This window comes from Pleurodeles waltl, chromosome 8, assembly GCF_031143425.1.
Source record: "Pleurodeles waltl isolate 20211129_DDA chromosome 8, aPleWal1.hap1.20221129, whole genome shotgun sequence".
In the NCBI taxonomy this organism is placed as follows: Eukaryota; Metazoa; Chordata; class Amphibia; order Caudata; family Salamandridae; genus Pleurodeles; species Pleurodeles waltl.
In genome coordinates, this window is record NC_090447.1 from 181,004,065 (window position 1) to 181,031,817 (window position 27,753).

General features: G+C 43.0%; 1 protein-coding gene across 1 annotated transcript in view; it reads right to left on the reverse strand.

Annotated features, from left to right (window-relative positions):
- URB1 (URB1 ribosome biogenesis homolog) overlaps nucleotides 1–27,753 on the reverse strand; it is a 683,114-nt gene that overhangs the window by 363,065 nt on the left and 292,296 nt on the right. The window contains exons 19-21 of the mRNA XM_069204026.1: nucleotides 26,407–26,606; nucleotides 13,760–13,984; nucleotides 3,624–3,803 (exon numbers count right to left, since the gene is read on the reverse strand). Coding sequence (XP_069060127.1) covers nucleotides 3,624–3,803; nucleotides 13,760–13,984; nucleotides 26,407–26,606 — 605 coding nt within the window. The remainder of the gene's footprint in view (nucleotides 1–3,623; nucleotides 3,804–13,759; nucleotides 13,985–26,406; nucleotides 26,607–27,753) is intronic.

The window sequence follows — 27,753 nt, forward strand, 5'->3', positions numbered from 1 at the left end:
CCCACGCAGCACGACACAAAGGGATCCCATGCCCCGGAGAACCACTCAGGAAGCTGTGCGTCGAAGGATGGAGTGCTGGGGGCTTAAGGTGTGCTGTGCATGAAGAACTTTGGGGAAGGTCGCACACAAGCCTTGGCAACTGCAAGTCATATGGTGCAAGGGGGTACTGTCTTGCGTGGGAAGGCAAGCCCTTACCTCCACCAAAGTTAGAGTAAAGGATGCAGAAGATTCCTGCTAGAGTCTTGCAATCCGAATCTGAAGAAACACCCAGAGGGGAGAGCCTAACTCGCCATTAAGGGGGGACTGGTCAGCTATATAGGTAAGCACCTATCAGGGGAGGACTCTGATGTCACCTGCTGGCACTGGCCACTCAGATGCTACCAGAGTGCCCCACCACCTTGGAATCAAAGATGGCAAAACCCAGGGACACTTTGGAGGAGCTCTGGGCACCACCCTGGGGGTGGTGATGGACATGGGAGTGGTCACTCCCCTTTCCTTTGTCCAGTTTCACGCCAGAGCAGGGACTGGGGGTCCCTGAACCGGTGTAGACTGGATTATGCAAGGAGGGCACCATCTGTGCCCTTCAAAGGATTTCCAGAGGGTCTGGGAGGCTACCCGTCCCATGTCTGTAACACCTAATTCCAAAGGGAGAGGGTGTAGCACCCCTCTCCCAAAGTGAATCCTTTTGTTCTGCCTTCCTGGGCTTGAGCTGCTCAAGCAACAGGAGGGCAGAAACCTGTCTATGAGGTGGCAGCAGCTGGGGCTGTCTGGAAAACCTCAGACTCCTGGTATGGCAGTACTGGGGGTCCACTGTGGGGCCCCCAGAGTGCATGGAATTGTGAAACCAATACCAGAATCAGTATTGGGGTACAATTCCTAATTGTTAGACACCTTACATGGCCATATTCGGAGTTACCATTGTGAGGCTGGGTCTTAGGTATTGACCTATGTCCACTGCACGTGTAAAATGGCGTCCCCCGCACTCGCGCAGTCTGGGAAAATGGTCCTGGACGATGTGGGGGCACCTCTGCTAGTGCAGGGGTGCCCTCACACACAGGTACTTTGCATCCAGCCTTCAGGGTGGGAAGGCCTGACAAATAAGTGATTTATAAGTGACCTTGTGTAGTGAAATTGGCTGTGAAAGGGTGCATGCACCATTTCACGCAGGCTGCAAGGGCAGTCCTGCAGAAGCCTTTGCATGAGCTCCCTATGGGTGGCAAAGGTAATGCTGCAGCCCATAGGGTTCCCATGGAACCTCAATGCCCTGGGTACCTAAGTACCATATACTAGGGACTTATAAGACGGCACCAGTATCCCAATTTGGGATGAAATACTGGGTTACCAATATGTAGTGACAAATTTGAGATGAGAGAGCGCATAAGCACTGGGGTCCTGGTTATCAGGACTCCAGTGACACAGTCAAACACACTGACATCAGGCAGAAATTGGAGGTAATATGCCAAAAAGAGGATACTTTCCTACACTAACCATTATTGGAGTTGACCCTTGGGGCACTCCGTTAACCATATATCACGCATTGGGATGAGCTAGGGTATCTTATTCCATTCAAGCAGGGTATTTTGCTTTTTGCCAATCACCTGCAAGTAATTTTACATAGAGAGATCCCTACCCTCAGTACTCTAGGAGTATACCCCCATCTGTTCACAGTTTATACCCATCTTCCAAGTTAATTCCAGTACAAGTGTTTTGTTCAAGGAAATGACTTCTATCCACATCATCTCTTATATAAACCTCTTTTGTAACCTATAAGCATATAAACACGTTAAATGGCTATCTTAAAAACAGTTTTTCAATGATCTAGCTTCTTGTCAGGAAGACTAGAGACACTTTGGTTTATTTTTATTTTACGTATCAGTATCACCTCTCAAATGAAGTGAGTGGTTTCATACAAGAACATCACGTTTCTTTCTGTATAAGGCAAGGGCTAGAAATGACAAAAAAATAGGAAAAATATGGCCACTTTGGGGATGCCATCTTACTTAGGATAAATCTAGCCAGTTGTGGACACTGCTCTGTAGGGCAGTCCTCTGCGAAGGTACCCCCCCTTTTTATTTTCCTTTACAGTAGGGACCGTCTGTAGCCTTTGTATATAAATGAGAAAACTATACACACATCTTTCATATCTTTGTTTCTCCAATAAATGCTTAAGAACTTTAGGAAATTCACTTCTACATGGAGTTAGTTGCCAGATTCCTTTAAGTTATAAACCTACAACTAGTGAGTTTCACTAAAGGTGGCCAGTTTTGAAGAGCCACGACTAAGGGCTACTTCAAGTTAACCATGTGGAATATTCTGCACCAACTAGATGTTTGGCTGAAGAAGACCAATCCAAGGGCAAGTGTTTATTTATTCCAATCAGAAATGGGTAGGTCATATCTCTACTAGGTGGCGCTTGTGTGCTAAAGAACCTAACAATCATCAAAAGTACTTCCTTATGTAAAAAAATAAGCAGGGTCTTCTGATGTTTAAAACGTGCAGACTAAGCATGAACAGGCTAGATGTTGGCAAATAGCAGTAGTTCGACTTCTGTGACCCTCACTTTATCTTTACTAGAACATGGGCACTCCCACTAAATGATTATTGGAATCGGTGATCCACACTGAGTCATTACTAGAAGCTGGGGACCCCATCCTAGAAATTTTTTTATGATTTCAACAGCAATACACAAATAAAGTGCAAAAATAAACATTCATCGAACAAATAGCCAAATGATAAAATATTTTATTTAATTCACATGGGAAGATTAGGCCTTGCTAAATTCAATTGCGGCCACTCATTACCCTTACTATGCTCTGTTGGATGCACTTGCACTTCTCCCATCAATCAATGGGAGGCTACTACCTTAATTTTTAGCCTCCAATTCCAATTACCTTCTCATTTACAGAACGTTTAAAATGTTTAATTTGACATTTTTCTTCTTTATTTATATACACTTTATTAATTTGTTAATATTATTAATTTCCTAAGAAGTTGCAGACCCTCTAAGTAGACTTTATGGAATCCTAAGGGATAGTGATTTCTTGCCATGGGACAGCAATGAAGACACTTTTTCAGAATCCATTAATCACAGAATACTGTTCAGAACCTTCTGAAGGAGACAACGTTAGGAGTGATTCATATCACAAAACTGTTGGCTTTCGGCAGTAGTTTTCTTTCGATCTAAAGTCCTGCAATGAAGGAAAAACCTACAAGAACATTTTTACAAATGAGCTTTGCCAGAGCCAGGCCTGTTGGTACATCTAAATAGTCAAAGACACTTGGATTCTTCACAGAGCTCCCTAGTGTGAAACTCAATCAGAAGTGAAATCTTTGAAAGTACTGAAGTTCTGGCCCAGTCACTGAATAGACAAGTACTCAAGACATACTAGGTTGTAGGAAGATAAGCACTCTACCTAGTACAGCAAAGAAGAACCTTCCTGATACAAAGGGCTGGGTTGGGTGTATTGTTAGCCTCCCAACAACATTAACTCACATGCTGAGGAAACACAAATCAGATCACCCTTGTTAGATGCACAAGACAACAGATGGGCCACACAATAATGCAGCACAGAACTCCCGAACATTTGTGGAAAGTAAAAAACAAAAATTATCATTTATTTTACCTCATCCTTTGTAGGTTCCTCTGTGGTGAAAGACTCTGTGTCCAGAAATAGGTCAGTTGCTGTCAGAGATTCAACAGGCATCCGTTGGTTAGAAATGTTCTCCTGATCCAGCCTACAGATTAGTGAATAAAGCAGGTCCATGAAAAGGGTGACTAGGACAGAACCAGGACCGCGGCTGAGCTGTTAAAAGCATAATAGAAAACATGTGTCATAATTGATAGTTAAAAGTTCATTAAAATGAAAAACAAGCTTCAATGGCATGCATAAGAAAACAATTTGAATATTAAATTCATACACAGTACATAACAAGTATTTCCTCCTTTGTGAAAGATGGCAAATCTTCTACCACAAGTGGCTACTGAGCAACTTAAAAAGTACAAAGTAAATATGGCAGGACACACTAGGTACAAGAGCGGCTAACAGTGTGAAATATGTTAAATTAAAAATATGAAATAGAAGCAGTCAAGAGCTAGGCAAATGCCAAATGGCTTGTACTAAAGCACAATGAGACAAGAGGTGGCGGGCAGATGGCAAGCTCTCTACATAAAGAGCCATATTATGCTCTGAAGAGCATCTTGGCAAATTAGATCTACAGTTGCTGTCAGGCTGCAAGTTAATATTGGGAGACGGTCATACAGGACTGTACATTCAGTGGATGTCTGACAATCTATGGGTCTTAAGTTATGACTATGAAAGAACTTACATCAATGTGTATGCAATCAGATCACCACATACATGTTTTTTAAATAATGAGATATGATGTAGTTTCAACATCATGGTAAATACGAGGCACGCTTGATGAACACAGTGGCAGGCTGAGGCGCTGTCGCAGGTATATGCTCCTCCAATAAGCCCCCTGTCCTGACGATTATGCCAAGATAATGCGCTGGGGCTAAGGTAAGAGCAGCGTATTTTTATTTTTCTCTGGCTATTTCTTACCTACCTTGCTCCTGCTGTCCTGGCCTTTGTCTTATGGTATGCCGCCGCAAGGCGTCAGGCTGTGTCTTCTATGTGGTCCCGGACTGCTACGGCACTTGCTCTGGAGTACAAGTTAGCAAGAAAGTTGTTGTTCTAGGGAGGAAGAGACAGCAAAAGCACTGGTATGGTGTGCGAAGTGCACACAAGGAATTAGGCAAGGAACAAGGCCTCATCTCGAGAATGTGGATGATGGACATGTTTCTCAGGGCCGAGTTGAGGACCGGACCAAGGGTGATGCATCTGTCACTATTGTCAAGTCTTGTTTGGGAAGGAAGAGGAATCTGCCTTTGACCCAATTTGAAAGCCAGCACTGCAGATCTTACGCAGTTGCCTCAGAGTACTGGACCATGTCGGAGAGATTCCCCTGATTTTGTGCCCACTGGAACTTCAGGCCCCACTGCAGAGCCCGCATAGGCCATCTGGCATGTGTGACCAATAGGCCATGAGGCCCAGGAGCCTCAGAGTCCTTCTCACTGAAATACAGGACAGAGGTTGAAAGATCGGATTCATAGCCTGAATATCCTGGACTCGCCTTTCGGGAGGATAGGCCCGAAACTGCATTGTGTCCAGAACAGTTTAGATAAAAGGAAGCGTCTGACAGGGAGTCAGGTGTGTCTTCGGCACATTTATAGTGAACCCCAGCAAATGCAGGAGGTTCACCGTAGTCTGGAGGTGAGAGAAGACAGCCTGGGGCGAGCCCGCCTTCAACAGCCAGTCTCCCAGGTAATCGAAGGCTGAAATCACTTGCTGGCACAGATGAGCTGCGACCACTGCCATCACTTTCATGAACACCAGAGGGGAGGCTGGTATGGTCAAAGAAGAGCACAGTAAACTGAAAGGGCTTGTGACCTACCATGAAACTTAAGTAACGTCTGTGGGCAGGCAGGACGGGAATGTGAAAGGTGTCCTGCAAGTCCAACACTACCACCCAGTCTCCAGGGTCCAGGGCAGATAAGTCCTGAGCCACAGTGAGCGTTTTGAAGTTCCCATTTTATGGGAAAAAAGATTGAGGGAACTGTAGGTCTAGGATAGGGTGGAGGCCCTTGCCCTTCCTGGGCACCAGAAAGTAGCGGGACCATGACCTACTTCTGGCACAGCGACACTCTCTATGGCTCCTTTGGCCAAAAGAGCCGTAACTTCCACACACACCGGAAACCTGCGCCCTGCCCTCTGGGCTAGGAGGGCCTGCCATAGGGGTGACTTACAGTGACCATGTGCAGCGACCTGTAGTAAAAGGTTGCATACACCTTTTCACGCAGGCTGCTATGGCAGACCTGTAGACACATTTTGCATGGGTTCCCATTGGTGGAACATTATATGCTGCAGCCCATGGGGGACCCCTGGTGTCCCAATGCCCCGATTACTAAGTACCATATACTAGGAACTTATAAGGGGACATCAGTATGACAATTGTGGAGTGCACAAAGGCCCTAGGCAACCAAAATTAGGGGGAGAGAGCACAAGAACTGGGATCCTGGTTAGCAGGAACCCAGTGAAAACAGTCTAAGCACACCGATAGCAGGCAAAAAGTGGGAGTAACCATGCCAAAAAGAGGGTACTTTCCTACACAACCCGTACCCCGCCAAATGAAGGACAATAAGACTAACCTTGCCCAGTTGAGCCAAGTGGAAATAACTGGAGAGCCCATCTGCACTGGAGTGGTTACACCCAGGTCTATGTTCCACTGTATAGTCCATTCCCTGTAGGGAAATGGATCACCTCAACAATTTGGGATTCTCACCTTTCATTTGCTTAAACCATAGCAGGGGCTTGTGGTCTGTCTGAACAAGGAAGTGAGTACCAAGCAAGTATGGCCTCAGCTTCTTCAAGGCCCAGACCACAGCAAAGGCCTCCCTCTCAATGGCTGACCAACGCTTTTCCCTGGGGGGGGTCTGTCTTCTGCTAATGAGAGCTACATGTTGGTCCTGGCCTCATCATTTAGTTGAGAGAGTTCTATCACTACCACGGAAGCATCTGTTTGTACAATGAACTACTTGGAGTAATCAGGGTTTCTTGATATGGGAGCATAACACATGGCCTGTTTCAGGTCATCACAAGCTTTGTGGCACCTAGCGTTCCATAAAACTTTCTTGGGCATCCTTTTGGATGTGAGGTCATTTAAGGGGGCTACAATGGAGCCATAATTCTTAAATCACCTCCCACAGTACCCAGTCAGGCCTAGGAAGGCAATGACTTGGGTCTGAGTTGTAGGGGCCTACCAGTGGCCCACATAAACCACTTTTCCCTGCCCTATCTGGCACTTCGATGCCTTGATAGTGAGGCCTGCCCTTTGCAGAGCCCATAATACATTTCCAAGGTGGACCAGGTGATTCCCCCTGGATGAAGCTAAAGACAGCTATGTCATCTAAATAAGCTGCATTGAAGCTTTCCAGGCCTTGGAGAACTTTGTTCAACAACCTTTGAAATTTGGCAGTGGCATTCTTCAGTCCAAAGGCCATCACTGTAAAGTGATAGTGCCCACTAGGCGTGGAGAACGCAGTTTTAGGTTTGGAATCCTCTGATAATTTGATCTGCCAGTATCCAGCAGTTAAATCAAAGGAGCTAAGATACCTGGCAGCAGCCAGAGTATCTATCAGCTCATCTGGCCTAGGGATTGGATGAGCATCAGTTTTTGTTACTGTATTGAGGCCTCTGTAATCTACACAGATAACATGTTACCTGTCATCTCTCTTTTGTCATTTTGAATTAGGTTTTTGGTACTAGAACTAGCCCAAGGGCTGTCAGAAGGCTCGTTAACTCCTAGGTCAAGCATCTTCTGCACTTCTACCTTGATGCATTCCCTGACGTGATCAGGTTGCCTGTATAATTTACTTTTGACAGGCAGGCTGTCACCTTTATCAATGACGTGTTCACACCATGTGGTTTGACCAGGGGTTAAGGAGAATAGCTGAGAGAACTGACCCAGGAGATTTTTGCAATCATCCTTTTGCTGGTCAGAGAGGCAGTAAGCAAGAACCACTCCCTCTAATGAACCATCCACTGTATTGTGGGAGAAGAGGTTGGGTAGAGGGTCACTGTCTTTTTCCTGACCATCAGTGGCATTGGCCTTACTACCCTTGCAACCTGCAAACCAATTTAATTCTGAGTGCCCCCAGTCTCCACAGGATTCCATGGGGCGCCAAACACCGACTTTGACCTCTGCACCCGACTGGACCTATGTTGCTAATGGTGCTCACTTAGTATCTTCCCAAGCTTTGCCCTATGGACACCTTAACCCCCGAAGGCTGGGACAGTGAGTCTAGTAATTACCTGTAAACTGTGTATATATTCCCCCCCCGAGACTGAATTGCCTTCAACGAAAATTGCACTATCTTCTTTTGATATTGGAAAGTATCACTTACCTGAAAACCGTTTTATCTGTGAATTTCAAACAAACTGCATCCGATACTTGAAAGTGATACTTACCTGCAACAAAGATCGTTTGGTTCTAGAAATAAAGTAAAGTATATTTTTTTATACATAAAACATTGGAGTGGAGTTAGTCATTGACTGTGTGTGTACAACAAATGCTTAGCACTACACACTGATAAGCCTAACTGCTCGATCACACTACCACAAAAGAGAGTATTAGTGTTATCTACTTTAGCCTCTGTAAATCCTCTGGGGAATCCCTGGACTCTGTGCACACTATACCTTAATTTGTTATAGGATATACAGAGCCAGCTTCCTACATGTCCCCATCAGAGATGTGTGGCCATCACTGCTAGGCGCTTTGTGAACACCTTTGAAGCTGTGGTTACTCGAAAAGAAGTACTTGTAATGTACTGTGATCTCCACTTACCACAAAGCAAAGGTAGTCACTAAGTAGGTGAGCATGTTGGATGACTATGTGAAAGGAGGTGTCCTTGAAGCACCATTATGTAATTGCCTTTTTGTAGAAAAGGGACGGCATCCTGGAGGATTATCATGGAAACACTGACAGGATGCATCTGTTTAGAGACCTGAAAATTAGGACATGCTTTAGGTAGCTTCCCTCACCCTTTTGAGACAGCAGGAAAAAAAAAATTAGATGCTTTTTCCTTAGTGGTGTGGACACACTCTCTCTATTGCCTCCTTCTAAAAGATCATTGGTGGAGATGGACTCTGCTGAGGACTTGTGTGAAGGGTAGGATGTTGGGAGTGGTTCTGAGTAGTTCTAGGGAGTAGTTGAGGCGAACCACCACTAAAAACCACTGGTCTCATGTTGTTTGTCCCAGCGAGAGCAGAAATCTTGTATTCTCTCAACAAATGATGTGTGATCAGGGTTACGGGGTGAGGGGTTAGAGACTGAGCAAGTCAATGCTTGGGGGTAGTGGTCTCTTTCCCAGAGCCACCTCTACCCCTGCCCTGGTGTAACACTTGCAAGCCTGCTGATGAACTTTGCTACTGTTTTAGTAAGAATGCCACTGGTTGGAGGAAGTGGACTTGGGTCCTCCTATGGGCTGTTGCTTTCGAAAGACCCTCTGGCAGACAGAGTTTGCAGGAAGCCCATGAACTTTGCAAACATCATTGGCATTTTGATTTTTCCAAGCATCTCGTCAACCAAGGGAACCTTAAGATGTTCCCTATCAATCAAGAGGTTGACGAGATGCTGCTGGAAGTCAGGCTTGAACACAGAGATGAGGAGCTAAGTCTGCCACCCGAGGACGACTCTGTTGTTGATACCTCTTAGAGGCCTTGTCCATGGCACCGACCACTCAGCGGATGCTGGTGTTTGAGACGGTCTTGCCCTAGAACACTATTTTGGGCCCTCTTTTCCTTAAGTCCTCAGGTAGGTGATATACAAGCTCCTGCATTTGATCTCACTGGACTCGTTGTACTAGGTATGTGCCAGTGAGTGAAGGGCAATCAACCTTTTGACTGCTGCGTCAATTATCTAGCTATCCTCATCAAGCGCTGTGATATCGCCTATTGCTTGGGCAGAGGTCCTTTTGGAAGTGGAGTGGAGTGGACCACCAAGGAGTCGGGGACTTGGCCCTTGATGTAGATATGGTCACTAACTGAGAGTCTGTACTTCTCACCTCTTGGTGTCACTACCCTTGGCTTGACTGGCTCTTTGAAATTCCTGGGGGCAGATTTAAGCATGTCCTTAAACATGGTCAAGAACTGCACCATCTGCTCCAACTTGTGGAGTGTTTCCATACAAAAGTCCTCTTCCTCCTGGCCTACAGTGAACCGCAAAGTAAGGGGGTTTAGCGGAGGTTGTTGGATCCCACGTCCCCGGCTTTGCAGAGGTTGAGCAGCATGCGCAGCACCGTGGCTGTACGGAACAGATACATTGGGGTGACCCTTCCAGAGCCACGAAAGAAGAAAAAGCAGATTGAGGGGGACGAGAAGCAGCCGCGAGGCACAAGGACCTGGCTGTCGCACAATAATCCTTGAAGTGCTTGAGTGCAGAGTCTGCTTTTTCACCGAAGAGACGGTGCCATCAAAGGGCATTTCCAAAAGATTGGCTTGGACATCCCCCGAAAAGCCAGACATCCTCAACCAGGCGTGGGGCCTAAGGGCCACTGTTGATTAAACCTCTCTGCCCAGTGAGTTGGTTGTGTTCAGTCCACATCAGATTGTGAACTTTTCTGTGTCTCTCCCATCAGTAACTTCTTGGGAAAGTAAAGCCCAGGCCTCCTCTGGGACCTGGCCCAGCACTTGAGAAAGAGTATCCAACAGCGTGTGGGAGTAATGGCCCAAAGGGCAACCACCAAAGAATAGGAAGCTCTCGCCTCCATAGCCACACTAGGGGGAGAAAGCATGGCAGTATCTGGGGAGGTATCCAGTCCACTGACTTCACCCGAGTCCGTACGTCAGTCAATGGGATCTTGAAGCTAGTATTCCAGAGGGTCAAGCGAACCCTTCCATTCCTCACCATAACCTAGCTCATAGGAGAAAAACTCAGGATCCGACATAGGAAGCACGACTTCTGTCAGTGCCTGAGTCGGCGTCATACGCACCCATCTGGCTCCATGTTGGAGTCAGCAATGAGGATGGGGACTGTGCTGCCAGGGGGACACGAGCGGTGTCTGGAGCATCAGTGTTGGGGCCGACATCTGGGAAGGTCAAGGTGGTACGACTGATGCCATCCCGAATCCAAACATCAATCCATGGGTGCTCCTCGGAGCAGAGGCTGAAGCCGTCAGCTCAGAACTCGGAGAGGCTCCTTCCGACCCCAGTCAGCCCAAAGGCATGCCAACAGTATCGGACTGCACAAAAATAAGTCACAGGCCTCATAGAACTGAGTTGGGCAGGGGTCACTCTGGCTCCCAGAAACTCGGGAAGCACAGTCAGCCCTGACAGAGGCTCTGCCGAGGGACGCCTAGAACAACAACGATCCTTCGCCCTCGTGTCATTGGCTAACGGACGAGGTGAAGTCGAAGAACATTCCACTTTCTTCGACTTCCTTTTGTGTCTCAACTTACCCAATTGTCCTAAGGAGCTGGAGTGGGATGACGATGATGGTGGACTCCGCAACCACACCTGAGACCTTACTTTTGACCAGGACCACTATCAGCTTCAGGGACCAATCCCTCAAAGCCGCCTTCTTTATGGCTCACACTCAGAGCACGACTGAGTTGTGGCTGTGCTCCAAAGGCACATGAGGTGCGGATCCGTCATGGACGTCGCCAGATGACAGGATCCACAGGGCGTGAACCTGGTCTTCCTAGATGACATCCCTCAAAGTACCAGGAGTGATCAACTCGAAAAATCTTTGTTATAGTTACCTTAGATCTCTAGAACTCTAGAACTGCTGAATTTCGATGGTTTTGTGCTTGTAAAATCTGAACCTAAATCTCCATGCTGTCACTCCGGGAATGGCGCAAGCTGTCCAGTGCGGCTAACTGGCGGTACACTTCCAAAAGCGTCTCAGACAAAAGACAATTCACGTCCTCTCAAAGCTTGGGCTTAGTGTCGAAACACATAGCAGGGGCTGGTTGTTTTGCATAAATAAACATCTGCATTGCACATTAAGAGCCCGTGAACAGTCTTTTGCCAGAGACGCTTTTGGAAAATATATGTATATACTTGTTTATTTATTTGACGTACTGGTGGTCGGCAGTAGGTAGCTATAGTTAGAACCGGCATTTTCTGACTTGCTTATATCTTTGGCACTGTTTGACAAATCTTCATGAAATTGCTGAAAAAAAGTGTGCTGGTGATTCTTGATGTGCACGAAATGTTTCAGAGTGATCCGTCAAATGGGGGTCGAGAAAAATAGAGGGTAAAAAATAGTTGTGTTTACCATGTTAATTCCCATAGGAGCTTGGAAAACGACTTCAGCCCAAACCACTGGAGGGAATTACACAAAATTTGCAAAAAGCTAGCTTTCGGTATGCAGATTACACTTTCGCTTATTTGGTGGGAATCTGTTCAGTAGTTTTTGAGAAATTAAAGAGAAAATAAATTTGTATATTTCTGGCTGCAACCACTTCACAAATAATGACAAGCTTGTACAGGGAAATGCAGAGCTCTGATTGGTTGCCATCACTTGAACCAGGACCCGTTATCAGCTATCTTGGGACTCCGCCTCAGCCAATTTCCAAAGAAAAAAGAAATGGATAAGGGGCCACGGTACCCACACCCCAACCCCTCCTTAGCTCTGGGGTGCCACAGGTACACCATTGCCATGCACTGCTACTTACCCCACAAATTATAGGACTCATGACATCTTTGATAATATCATTGTAGTATTTGCAGTCAAATTTGTCAAAAAGACTGTGCAAGTTATAGTTACCTTAGGGCACATGTTATAGTTGCTTCAGATAACTGACTATAACAGGTGAATTTCTATGGTTTTGTACGTTTAAAATGTGAGCCTACAATAACTTTAATTAAATTGATAGCTTCGGGGAGGTGGGGGTCCCCGGGCTGTTGGGGAGGCCATCAGGCCTCCCCCCCTAACTAAAAACATTTTTGCCGGGGGTGGTGGTCCCCAGGGCTTTTATTTTGAGTTTTGCCCCAGGAAGGAGGTGCTCCTCGGGGCTTGTTAAAGTCCAAGGAGGAAGGCCCCATGTGCCCCACTCCTCTATGATGCCCCGGGAACCTGGCCAGCCCGGGGGCAAATAAAAGAAAAGCACAGGAGACCTCATTTAAAAAAAAAAAATCTGAAAAATCTGTGGATTAGCACCAGGGCTAAGGGGTCAGGGTAACTCTACTCTTTTTTTCTGGGACTGGACTGAAGCTGTGTCCCACGATGGCTGTCAACACTTCCTTACCGAAGTGTTCTGAGCCAATCAGATATCAGCACTGGGACAGTTGGATCCGCAGAGGATCCGCGTCCCAATATATTTATATTTTTTTTAAACCTTAAAATTCTGTGAAACCACTGAATGGATTTGCACCAACACAAAAAGTGTGATCTGAGGAACAGAATCTCGCTGTGTGCCAAATTTGGTGTAATTCCGTTCAGTGGTTCGGTCTGTAGGCCTGTCTGAAAGTCCTATGGAAAAATGAACGGAGAACGTGCTTTTTGGGACCCCCTCTTTTCCTCTGCCCCCGTTTGACAGATCATCCCAAATCTTTCAAGACAGAAGCTGAACTTAGCAAAAGTATAAGTTTTGAAAATTTCTGGAAGATTCATCAAGTTATGGGCAAAAAAAAGCTCTTTACATAGAAACTAGGTCCTACCTATAACTACCTAATGGCGACGCCTTCCATACTGATATTGTTTAGGCAAGACGGGTCCTACTTCTCTTGATGGGCTTCTCTCTCACCATTTCCTCATACTCTGTTCACCCCAACTGCGGTAGAGCTGAAACCTCCTCAAGGAGGTATTTGCAATTTAAGACGCATTTGATAGGGCTTGTAGCATACCCTCCCTCCACCTGGGCCCTTCTTTTGTTGCTGTGTTCAATCATTCTGAGCCCCACCCTGCTGTAGCTGAGGCCACGGCATATTGCTTTTCAGCCGCATGGATCCCAACCAAATACTCAGCTTTAAATGTGGGCGGATAGAGTAGGTATCAAATAACCCAAAGCATCAGGCACCTTTGGTCTTGCACTTGAAAACCTTCTCCAGTCCACTTTTAGTTGATTTTACCTGCACAAAACACAATACCACTTTTTCCAATGCAACTAACAAGTAAAATGCAGCTTGTCATTATTTATAACATTGAAACAACTAACGATTTTCTTCTGTTGACAATAGGAAAATTAAAATGTACCTACCTTACTGAAATCGTCCACTGTAGTTTTAAGATACAGCATCACTTGTTTAACTGCTAACAAAAGTTCAGAGAGTTTTAGCTTGGAGATTGCTTCTTTCAGCTGATCCTTGGTAGTTTCTGCCAAGAGTAGGACATCATGACTGCTGTAGGCATTTTTCAACACAGTAGAAAATGAACACTGATCTTTAAGGTTGATTACAATCAATGGATCTTTTGCTTGTTCAAACTGTTAAATACAGAAAAAGATAATTTAGAAAGTATGCTTGTAAAATCAATACGATAAGTGGTTAAGAACAACTTTTAATGCTTCACATTGGCTCCAGGTCTATTGTCACAGTTAAAAAAAACTGCATATAATCATGTGCGGAAGAATGGATTAGTAGGTTCTATAAGGAAGAAGCCAATAAAATCTGAGCCATTCCATCAAATATTAATGGATGACCGACTGGGCTCTTGGGATTACCAGTCTTTTAAATCAAAGCACAGTTATATTTACAGAATCATTGACTGGTGCAAACAGTAAAGAACCACAATTTGTTCTGTCTTTCTTTCTCTCTCTATTCAGTGCATGCATTTAATGGAAGAATGAATGAATGAAGACAAAGATTTTAATGGTGCTTCAATATATGCAGTAATTCTGAGTTTGACTTTGTTTCAACATTGGTGCAAGCAGTAAAGCACCACATCTTTCTCTCTTTTTATTTATTTCTCTCTCTCTTTCCAGCGCATGCATTCAATTGAAGAATGAACAAAGACTAAGAGTTTACTGGTGCTTTAATATATGCAGTAATTCACAGTTCGGACTTGTTTCCACCTATATGTATGGACTTGCGAATAGGAATTCCACAACACTGGCTCAGTAAATCCTTATGAAGAAGCTTAGAGAGATTGTGCCCATGAAGAAATCTGTGTACAATTTGACCTCTAGATTGGAGTGAACAAATGTTTAAATTTCACAAAAATACAGATACAACGATTTTATATGGACTATTCAGTAATGCTCAGAAGTCAGAAGTACCCAGGAGGGTGTGAACATTTTGTAGAGATCCAACACGTCTATCAAGTACAAGGAGAGGCCCCATGTTTTATCTGATTGGACTAGATCTAAATTATGTTTCAGAAACTATTCTTTCTCTTAAGTAATTTGTGCCTCTAGATATCTGAAAGCCTATTTTCAGAAACAGTGGATAATCAGACAGTAGGAAGTTTTTATAATATTAATGTGAGATTAAAGGTCTAAATCCTTAACTATGTTTACTGGCCTCCAGCAGCAGGAGAGGTATTGTCAGACATATAATTTTAAATCAATATTGTATGTTCTTTTCTTCTCGTCCCTTAATCTGCAGTATGGTAGTGGATCCCCACCTGCCTGCCCTGGTCGCACTTTACATCCGAACCTATCGGTTCTGCTTAAAGAAATCTGAAACAACAATACTACTATTTAAACAATGATATTCAAGTCTCTTTCCTGTTTATTTACACCAATCTTATGTTTTTGTTTGCAGTAAAAACCGGTATGTATATTCCAGTATTGGTGCTTGAATACCCATCAAACACATTTGATATGTCTAATTCTATCAGTGCATGTTACACAATGCATTTTGGATCGAATGATCGTTCTTCGGGGTCGCTGAGAAATTAAAACAAAACAATCTATCAGTACCGAAGGCAGGCTCTCTGTTTTAAAAATTAAAGTGTAAAGGTGTGTCCACATCAACCTGCTCAGTGTATTAGTGCTCATAAAAACCAAGAAAACTCCAGAAATGTGGACAAACTTATCAAATCAAAGAAAATGTTTGTGCTACTATCAAGGAGTAACCACGCTGAACAAAAGACCAGTATCTTGCAGTTGAAAACCCTTCGGAAAACAATCCTGTGCGATTATCAATTATACCTAAAAGCCTACTAAATGTGAGTGCTATCAAATAATGCCCTGCATTAACCAAACGGCAATTACCCAGCATAGTGCTGGCGCGTTCGCTCACAAAGTATTCTCCAAATGAACTCTGTTCGAAAACCAGTGCCCAATGATAACGACATGCTTCTGATATGAAACATGCTTCTCAGTTAGGATAATGAAAACGTGTGCCCCACTTACCAGTACTGTTAAACACGACTGTCTTGATCAAAGAACGCCAACCGCGCCCGCCATTACCGCCATAACAGACGAGCTACAGACATGCTCCCCCCCATTTAATGTTGTAAACCAACAGCATAAGATGTCTCAACGCAAGTGCTTCAAATGTGGAAATTTAAAGGTGCTTGAAATGGTGTAATACCGCATACTCCAGCTAAACATATGAAAGAAGGCGAGTACGCCCAACAGTCCCGAAAACAAATAAACGTCGATGAGAGTTGCTAAAAAAGTGCTTTATCCAAAATACCAAATATACTAACCTACAAAACATCAATTAAATGGCGAGGTGAAAACAAGAGTGCAAAAAAGTGTGTGTGTAATGTGTTGGTAAATCTTTATACTGTAGTAATATACAATGAGCCATCTACTAAATAAAAATGACAAAACTGACACATCATGAACAGATCCTAAAACATCACAAAAACAATTCACAGACTAAGTACACATTCTAATTTGTAATTCATCCCAGAAGGATACAGTGTCCAATTTCTAGATCCAAATAAATTCCATTTGAGAGAGTCTTTTCTGAGTGTCCATGTCTGGCCTGGGTGTTATGACTTCTAGAGCCTGAAAACGTAGTTGAGCCACATCGTGGCCTGCTTGTAACCGATGCATTGCCACACTTGAAGTTTTTGTTTTGTTCTGAATATTACTTTTGTGTTCTGTGATGCGGATTTTAATTTTTCGTTCTGTCTTCCCTACATAAAATTTTCCACATGGACATTTTAATGGGTATATTACATTCTTGGTATTACAATTCGCCAAATGTTTCAAATGAATGTGGCTGCCTTTAGTAGTACGTGCTATGGTGCTTCCTCTGATGACATTATTACAATAAATGCAGTTTAAACACCGTTACACTCCTTTGTGATGTTCCTGCTTAAGTAGTTTTTTGGTAGACAAAATGTATTTGATATTTCTGTATCTACTGTATGCAAATATGGGTTTATCAGTGAATAAACCTTGAAAGTCTGGTTCATTTTGCAAAATCTCCCATCTTTTGTTGACAATTGACTACTTTTGTACAGTTAATTAACACATATACCATGGCATTAGTTCTTTCTTTAGTGTTTTAGTTAACAAGTTATTTCTGTTCAACTGTTCCACTCAGTTCAAGGATTCTTGCAGTATGGTGAGCGGATGACCATGATGTTTGAACCTCGGCTGGAATTTCTCACTCATAATCGCAAGATCTTGAACCGAAATAATCATAAGGCAAGTGATTTTTATAGCTGGTTGATGAAAGATTTGGTGTTGCAAACAATTGTTCCTGTCTGTAGGTTTGATAAAAACATTTGTTTTGATGCCTACTTGTGGTACCTTGATTAACACTTTCTCAAAGGAAATTTAGTTTTTATGAATTTGAAGAGTGAATTTGAGGTGATCATTCATCTTGTTGAGAAATGTGATATTGTGCTCTAACATGGCTGGATTGCCTTTCCTTATCAAGAAGATATCATCAATGAAACATTTATTCAATATGAGATACTGCTGCCATTGTTCATCCTGAAACTCATTTTCGAATTTGGCCATAAAGATATTAGCGTATGACGGTGCTCCGGGAAAGGACATCGAGTTTCATTTTTTGAAGAAAAAAAATTATCTTGCCACTGGAAGCAACAGTGAAATAAAGAAAAATGTAGAAGCTCCAACAAAAACACTTGATTGGCCCCCATTGCGTCTTTTCTCAGCAATTCTCAGGAATTAATGTGTATTAGGCTTTCACATCGATTGTACACAGACATCATTCTGACATGTCTTATGTGGGCAGTTGAAGAATGGTATTTAAAAAAAAAGCTGTGGTATCTTTAATGTATGATTGCCACTGCTGAACAATGGGTCGGAGAAAGTGGTCTAAGTACCAGCCTATGGGTTCATGAATCAAGCCACAGGCCAATACAGGTCAGAACAGAGGCTTTGTTGAGTGTTTATGGATCTTACTTAGCAAGTAAAATTGGCGTCTCAGAGGGTAATGAATGAATAAGTAATTGTAGGTGTGATCAATAATCCACTCCATGTCTGCTGCCTTTGTCAAAATCTCCTTAAGAGTAGTGTGAAAAATTTAGTTTGGATCTGCTGTCATTCAAATACAAATGTTAGTATCATTTACATGAGCATTGACTTGGTGAACTTTGAGTCCATGACAACAAGTGCCCCTCCTTTATCTGCCCAGCACAAGAGCAAGATTAGAAAAAAAATTATAAATCCAAATTTACAAAGTGGAGTGCGAGTTTGGAACATAGTTCAGTTAAATCTGCAAAGCTACATATTTCACAGGCTAATGTATCAGAGCAATCACTGATATTACAGAGATTTAAAGGTTCAGACAGCTTGTATTAGTCATGCAGGCTATGGTCCCAGAAAGCTGTAATATATGTGCACTTGAAAATACAATAATTTGCCCCAACCAATAGCTGTACAGATTATGAAAATGAAACATTCTGTTATCAAATTCAAGCAGGTTGCACTTCTCAAAGCAAAAATAAAATCACTTTAAAGTAAAAGACAGTTTTGTTGTTAGTATAAACCAATGTACCATGAAATTTTGTAAATACATGTTGGTGCCCAAACATAAATTTGCCATTTTCATCAGAAATTCACATGTAATTCTTCAACATGTGTGTAGATACTGCTTTGCAAGACTTTGCATCAATCATCATTTTTCACTGTTTCATGATAAGGATGCCCATATTATGCAATAAAGTATCACCACAATACTGGGCACAAGAATTAAACCATAGGGGGGAAACATCAAGCTGTGCATGTCCACAGTATGCGGAATACTGCAACCACTGAATTACTGTGACAGAGACGCGATTGTACAAGCACCTAGCTAGATTATTTCTCCCTTATACTCTGTAGGGACAGACACAAAGGAGATGCTTTAAACATGGGAAAAGCAAGCTCAGTGACATACAAATCAAGTACTTTCTTGTTTACTTGCTCATATTGGGTGTGGAGCTAAATGGAGCACCACTGGGGCTACGCGAACTGGTAAGTGGACATACTGGAAGACATCTGAGAATCATCATGGAGGGGGTGCTCAAATAGACACTGCTGCAGACAGACATTCAACATCATGAATCTGTGTACAGGATGGAATGCTGATGCAGGAGTGCAAGTCTCTAGAACTGCATGTTCCTGAGCTCCAATGGCACGTGCTTCACTATGAGCTATGGTGTGGTTTCCAAGCAATGCTGAGTAGCTGAGATTATACATGTCATTTGAAAATTAAGGATATTAGGGAAGAACATGAGGGGGGACACAAAGAACAGGGCAAAGTCCTGAAAAGGAGAAGTAGGAAGAGGTACTGTCGCCCCAACCAATGACTCTCAGAAACTTAAAAATGGCTGTTTTGACAGGTCTTGGTTTCCCAGTTGTGGGGACATCCAAAGAAGAACTAATTTTGATTTACTTAAATTTCATACATTGATAGAGGTTGCTAGGTTAAATGATACCGTCACACAAATAGACCTGACGTGTGTTACAGAGGACATGTTTGAATGTTCTTTTGGAAGCTTCACACACAATCCATTATATCAAGACCAAGGACAACTGAGGTTTATGTTACTGGATTTTGGTAGACCAAACACGCCAACCAAGCTGATGACTTGAGCCACCTGCTTGATGCATCCAAGATAGTGATAGCTATCAGCAAGCTAGCAACAGGTAAGACACCAGATGGCCACTGTAGTTTACTTTGGTCTGAGGCCACAAGCCAACTTATTACATCAGTGATGGAATTACAGTAGGGCTTTATGAAGCATAAAGGGCAGTACAGTTGGCAAAATAATTGTAGTTGTATTTACATATAGCACTTACTACCCTGATGAGGCATCAAAGTACTTTTCGGCGAGTCACACACTACTCCAGAACCCAAAAAGGATTAGTGGTGGATTAGTAATGGGACAACTGAGGTAATTTGAGCAGTGTCTGATAGCTGGAGTGAATAGTATAGTGAAGGGATAGAAGAGGGAGGCGTCTAGAAAGTGTTATTTGAGAGATCACAATAGATAATAGTAGTAAGATGAGGTTTGGGATGTGTAAAAGGATAGATGGAGGTTGGAAGAGTCTCGAGCAATGGATTGGATTAGGGGATTAGGGATAACATACTAGTAAAATGAGGTGTGGGAATGAGTCAAAAGAGGGATAACTGAGGGAAGAATTTAGAAAAGGGTTGTTTGGGAGATCATTTGGGTAAAATGAGGTTTGGGGTGATCCAAGGAGGGATAGAGGAGGGAAGAATCTAGAGGGGTCTTAGAGGAGATCATAGAGGTAGAATGAGGTTTGGGTTGAGTTAGAGAGTCAAGGCAGAGGATATAGTAAAAGAGATATAGGGTGAGATAGAGTTGTGCATTGTGGAGAGTCAACAGCTTTTTTCATCTTCAGTAGGAGTAACGTAATAAATATATGGGTACATACAGAGGCTATACATGTGTAAGAAAGAGAATATATCATATTCAGACTTTCAAGTGCTGTACTTTAGGATAATTTACTTGTGAATTTTTACAACTACTTTTTTTTTTTTAATTATATATTTTCCTCAATATTTCAACAGTGACACATTTGCAGAGAAAATAGTTATACTATCTACATATTGTGATAGGTAAAACAGAAACTCATAAGCATCTATTCAAATAACTTCTATGAAAACTATGCAGTGACCTATTTACAAGTTAAGCATAGAATTTTATATCAATTTAACTATAGTTAATATGTACATTCGCTAAGTAGTCCTAAAGAGTTTCTATATATTTTTAAACCAATCATTACAAATATTTGTACAAAGAAATACACATATCTATATACATACATAATCAAATTATATAAATGTTTATATACGCAGGGATATGCTGTGCATTAATGTTCAGGTATGGTGGTTATGTAGGAAAAAGCCAACTTTTGAGTAGGCTTCTGAAGATTAGATAGTTATCCGGTAAGCTTATATTTTGGGGTGTTAAGTTCCATAGTTTGGCTGCTTGGACAGAGAAAGATGTAATACTGATGTTTTTTTTTTCTTGTATGGTGGGATTTTGAGGCGAGGTGGCAATCTGAAGTGGAGGTTCCTTTGTTGAATGTATTTGGTTATTTTATTCCTGTGGAAAAGTAGTCCTGTTCCATGTATTGCTCTGTGGGTGACACAAAGCAGCTTAAAGGGGTATCTTACGGCAATGTGAAGTGGGATTGTGGCTTTACATGTAGTAGAAGTCTGGCAGCAGCCTTCTATATCCATTGTAGCCTTTTCAGAGTTGATAAAGATGATCCATGGTAGAGGCCATTGGCATGATCAAGTTTAGAAAGAGCAAGCAAGATAGTAGCATCGCAGAGTTTTCATAGTGATCCTACATTTTACACTCAGGTAAATGCTTTAGAGGAGATCGATAAACCTTTTCACTCAACTGGAGGCAAGAGACAGTAGTATGCACAAATCTACAAACATTTATCTTTTGCACTATGACCAATGCGGCCAACAAGGAAAACCAAGTGTGAAATACATTTTAAGGGTTTTGTCATCTAGTAATACACAGGTCAATATAAACAATTCTAAAAAATAAGCTATAAAGGTAAGGGACCACCATGGGATGTCCAAGGCATTGGAAAAACAAAGCTTAATCAACATTAAGCCTACTAATCATTCTATGCAAGTCCCGCATAACAACAACAAGAGGATCGGATGGTCACTGAATCCACAGTGACCACCTACTCTCAACATGGAAAAATTCAAATGCATCAGAATTATTTAAAGAAACAAAAGGGAAAATTCCTACTGGACAAGTCACTTGCTGACATGTGCTGAGCTAACAGATTTCAGGACAAAGTAAAAAAGGAAAAATGGGACCCCCAAAAAAAAAAAAAAAAAAAAGAATTTGGGAAAATGTCATCTGGACCAAGCAAAGACTTACTAAGGTTGGTAAAAGGTAACTAAAAGGTAAGAAAAAATAAAAGTGCCAGCCTTTAGAAGCTCTGTCAAGAGTCTTCTCAAAGGGTCAGAAAAATCCCAAGTCTAATCTTTAAGCATTTAAGGTGGGTGAAGAAAAAGGGCACAGAGGTCTGTACCGCTTAGAGTCCATAGGAAAATCCACGCAGAAATCACCAGCAATAGTGATAAAGGGGCAAAGGGCTCAGCAAAGGCTCTGGTCATCAGCAAAGGGAAAAATGACAAGACCGTCCATGGGGAATGGCAAGTTAATGAGTACTAAAGCAGGGCAAAGGAAGAGTGCTCGAGGAAAGCCAATGTGGGACTGCTAGAAGTGTTCAGGAGGAAAGCAACTCGAAGAGTGGTACCAAGTACAGGAGGGAACAATAAATGAAAGTCCAAAGCAAATTCTGATTATTTGAAGAGTCCATGGTAGGAGATGGAAAGATGCCATTATCCAATCACAGTCCATCACGTAGACCTTCTGCAACATTCAAAAAGATTCCCATTTCCAACATAAGAAAGACTTTCATCTTCCTCTCCTGTACGAGTGTGAAATAACTGTATATCATTTAGGTCCCTAGTTTCTCCATGTTCCGGATTCAAGGTTACTTTCTCAGGCTCACTACGTACAAAACAATAGGACATCTATTTTCAAGCTAACAATTCTAAGGGAACGAGGTCTCAAAGAAATTACACGTTAGAAAAAGACAGCATTCTCACGTTTTCTGCAAATCACTATGGCTAAACTAAGCAAATGGAATTAAATGGCACTTTTTATTTGATTTATAATACAGATATAACATCAAAATTCATAACTTGTCACTAGTAAATCATCAGGATTGATGTTACAGAAGACTTGGAAGCAATAATAACTTGTAAAATCATATCACTAGGTGTAGCAAAGATCTACATTAGTCATTCATTAGCATAGGCCATTCAATATTAGCCTTGAGAAATTCATTATCATATTAGTAATATCTATTAATTAACATGGTAAGGAAGCAGTTAAAATCAAATCGTTTTTGGGCTATACCACATCAGTTTAGATGACTAATCTACAGTGAATGAACATCAATATAGGCTTTCAGTGGATCACTTTACATTTCAACTGTTATACATTATTACATTTCAATGAAAGTATGGTCATGTTCAGTTCTATAGTTTGACAACAAAGTAGCAACCATATCCCTGCTGCTTCAACAGCTTCAATAGTAATGAAGTTTGATATTGCTGTTATCAAAGGGGCATGTACAGTGGATATTCTTCCAAAAGTCTTGAGATTGAGAGAAGCCAGAATTGTGATGTCACCCTACTTGGGTAAGAATCTCTTACTGTTTGCAGCTTACTGTCAAGGACTGAACAATGAGAAGGTCTACTGAATCACATTCTTGATTGCCCAAGGAAAGGGTGATTTCTCCTGGTAGCCAAGATGTTAATTTGTACTTAATAGCAAAAGTGAAAGATGTCAAGAATATTTTTAAAGGTGCCACCAAATAGTTGGAAAAAACAAAGGACAAATCTGCAATCTTCTAGTTCTTGATTGTAAAGAAAGATTAATGAAAGAGATGAAAAGCAAGGCAGCAAGCTCCCCTTGACAGTGAGGTAGTGGAAGAGTCCAGCATGAAGAACCTAGGGGAAACCAGCAGTATCCAACTACAAAGGATCAAAAATAATGGACAAACACTGCGGCAAATCGATGACAAATGTGACAACATATCCTTCCTTGTATATGATTTAAAGAGGAATAGAAAACAACTTTTTACCATCTTGGATAGACCATCTCAGATGGGTCTCCCTGGATACAACAACATCTTGCAAAGGAAAGACTATAAGAGCAGGTCATGCCTCCTTTCCGAAACTCAAGATGCTGGTTAAGCTTACAAAGAAGCCCAAGTGTGACACTTTTCATTCAGCTGTGTACTCCACTGCTCTGTTGTCAGCCTTTTCATCAGACATTCCATAAAACTGAACAATGAAAACCCAAGCCAAGTGCTAAAAGGCTTGTGCGACAGGTAACCGAGAATTGGAATGGTCAGCCGAGTACCACTGGCACTGCTAACAGTCACTTCTTCCTGGTAGGTCACATTCAAAGGCCACTGCCACTGTAAATAAAAAGAATACACCCTTTTCTTGTTGCGCATAGGGCCTGCATGCTTTTGTTCATATCAAATGATTTATTAAGCAACACTGATGTGAAACAGCTCTAATGTGAGATTTATCAAAGTCAGTTTAAATATGGCATTCAGTGACACCTTTTTCACACAACATATATTCTGTACCATTCCTTCTTGCATCCAGGAAGGAGTTGGAGAACATTACTGAAGAAAGCATGGTGGCATAACCTGCAGCTGGATCTGAATGGAAAAAGGAAGGGTTTGTCAACTCACAATCTGAGCAGCTTCTGGTTGGATGAGACTGATCTATCCACAGGGAGTCCACAACCACTGAAGAAGGGACAGCCATGTGAGAATTGAAATAGGAGTGCATACCTAGGAGATGGACTGTCAGTCTAGGAAAGATTCCTTTGAGACTGGGGAGGTGGTGTCAATGTTTGACACTCCAGGAAGTGGGCCAGCACTGTTGATGGTGAGGCCACAAATTCCTTGGTGTGGTCTGCCTCCAATGCCAGGTGCATTCCCAACAGGGCAAGAATGGTTGGATCTGCAGTATGTAACCTCTTGGTGCTCCTACTTTTTCTTCTGTTTCAGAGTCAGCTACAGGTGCATACAAACAAAATGTGAGGACTGTTCTGACTACTGCACTTCTTGTGCTGTGGCCTGCTCGCTGACTCACTGATGCTCATCTTTTCAACCACCTGCTCAGGCCATAAACAGTACTTCAACTGTTGCGTTAGAGGAAATATCGGGAGATGGAAGTATCTGATTCAACTGAGATTATGAGAAAGACCTCTCACAAGTGCAAGTCTACATTGTTATTAACATAGGTATAGACTTAAATGCATTCAAAATTTCTGTGAAATAGACATGCAACACTGCATCAAGGAGGTTAGACTACTTGCCTACTCAATGCAACAGCAGACTGGTTGGATTTATCAGGTACTGCGGAAATAAATGTCTTGCAACTCGGCAATTTAACTTTCCTAAAGTTGATATGCACCTCTTACAAAGTGCCTGAAAGGGTAATCTTCATATTTGGTGATGGTCCTTCAAGAGTTGATTTGCTACCTTGCTGTCAGAAACCGTGCACATGCCCAGTGCCAGAAGCCCTTTATTTACCTCCTGACTCATCTTCATGGTTAGGGAATCCATCTTCTCCTTTGGAATCGCTGTTCCTTTACCCAGGTGGTTATAGGGGGCTCACCTACTCAGGGTTGCACAGGGATTGGAGGAGTATGAAGCACAGTAGTTCCCCAAGCACAAAATGCAGAGGTTACATTGGTGAGCTCTGCTGCAAATGGACAATACCAAGACATGTATGGCTTGACACTGGGGTGTTGTGACATAAGCTACATGATGTGAAGAAAGCAGAAGATCGAGAAAAATCAACAACAGCAAAAGATTGTAAAGGACACAAAATATGAGAGTTAAATCCACAGTAAGAAAAAACCCTAAGCATGAGAAAAGCAGGGTTGGATCCAAACTAGTGAGGACATGCACACAAGTAGGGATGATGACATGGTCCTTATGAAACATGCATGGATGTTTGCCACTGATTTGCAAAGGCACACTTTAAAACAGCTAGGAAAGTAGTTTCAGGTCCCACAACTAGGTGGCCAGTATGTACAAAACTAGAAAATAAGAAAGAGGCAGGACAAACGAGTAACAATGAACACCTACAGACTGCAACAAAGAAAATCACAGTTTTAAAGCCCAAGCGGAGAGAGATCCCCCTCCATATCAAGTGTAAAATTGGACCATGTTCCTGCCTGCTGTGCAATTTTCTTTTAGCACCCCACTTGCTAGTAAGGCAGATGTGTTTCACAGGATGAAGGCCCATCTGTGCACCCAATCATATATCACCCAATGTAAAGCAGCAAGGAGCTTAGCATGTAATCATAAATTTGCATTTACTGCCAGGAGTAATGGGGTGGGTCCTGGTTTGCTTGAAGAAGCCCAAATGGAAATATGACTTGTCTACTCATTTACAGTGATGGGGAAGATATCAATGGTGGGAATTCCGCCTTCCAGCGCAAACCATAATGCTGGGCAGCAAACCCACCTTCCAACAGACAGGAGGTACAGTAATTTATTGTAAAAAGATCCAAAGGTTATAAGGGATTTTTTTTAAAACAAAAGTATGATCTCACATATTTTGTCCCAGTAAAGGGTTATTTTCCCAGAGCATCTTTTCTAGAAGAACAGTTTACAGGAAAAGCAAAGGAAGTCAGTGTTAGTGCAAATGTCATAAAACCTGGTAGCTCCCATTACTGCCTAACACACGATTACCAGGCAATTGTGATGGAGCCTATGGTATGTCTCCACTGCAGCACATATAAAAAAAGTACTGGATAACCTTCATACATCATCCTATCATGAAACAATTTAATGGCAATCAAATGCTCCCACTTCTTTAGCACGTGTTGAGTCTTTCCTGAGCTACAGTTAACACATCTGTTTTAAGCAAGTCTTACCAGTGTTTCGTTGACTTGTTTAGGTATCCAGCGGCTATAGTATGTGTTTAACTGATAAATCTGAGAATGCAGAGGTGGTTTCATGTTCAGAGAACTGACTTCTTTGTCATAGGATTGTAGAAGCAAGCAGAAGGCCAAAGGATCTCGCTGACAGTGCAAGATATCAGTCAGAACTGCCTGCAGATACGACAGCATGCACTCTAAGCACAGAAAAAATAAATTACATTTCATTTGTTAAAAAAAAAGGTTTACACCAATGCACATCTAACCCCAGAATGCCATCTTTTATTAACTTTTAGGAGTACAATATTTTATAAAGAATGTGAAATACTTTACATTTTACATTCTGCAGTAATTTAGCAGCACCACCTACAAGGATGCATTAATGAAATAATGATATGCTTTATCTTTTCAAAAATATATTATAGTCATAATAAAATGTAAGATCTATTTGTGAGATTCACATGGTTTGCTAAATATTCCCTGGCCCCTCCCGTCACCCCTCTCCTCCTCACCGTCTTTTTCTTTCAGCTTTACCCGCTGCTGCGTCCCCTGCGGCCCCTCCCGCCACCCCCCTCCTCCTCACCGTCTTTTACTTCAGCTTTACCCGCCGCTGCTGCCCCTACGGCCCCTCCTGCGACCCCCCCCCCCTCCTCCTCACCGTCTTTGTCTTTTCCTTTTTCCCACTGCTGCCTTCCCCTGCGGCCCCACCCCCCCAGCCTTCCCATTCGACAAGCCCTCCCACCTCCCAGCTGCCACTCCCACCCTCCCCTCCTTTTATGGCAGCCACGGCACGGTAACAGGGAGCCACCCTTGACCCTACTTCTGCAGGCAGGTCGCTCCCCACTCCGCCATCCGCGCCACCTCCTCTCCGTATTTTCTTTCAGCATCCCCTGTGGCCCCTCCCGCCACCCCCCTCCTGCCACCCCCTTCCTCCTCACCATCTTTTTCTTTCAGCTTTACCCGCCGCTGCGTCCCCTGCGGCCCATCCTCCCCACCGCCTCCTCCTCACCGTCTTTTTCTTTCAGCTTTACCCGCCACTGCGTCCCCTCCCGCCACCCCCCTCCTCCTCACGGTCTTTGTCTTTTCCTTTTTCCCACTGCTGCCTTTCCCTGCGGCCCCACCCCCCCAGCCTTCCCATTCGACAAGCCCTCCCTCCTCCCAGCTGCCACTCCCACCCTCCCCTCCCCTCCTTTTATGGTAGCCGAGGGGTGGCCACGCAGCGGGCGCCCCAAAGGCAAGCCCGTCTGCGCCAAGACCGCACCTAGCGCAAGTCCCCCTGGCCCTCTCAGACACACCTACCCCCCCCTCACCCTCCACTCTCTCAACCCAGGCCCCCGCCCCACG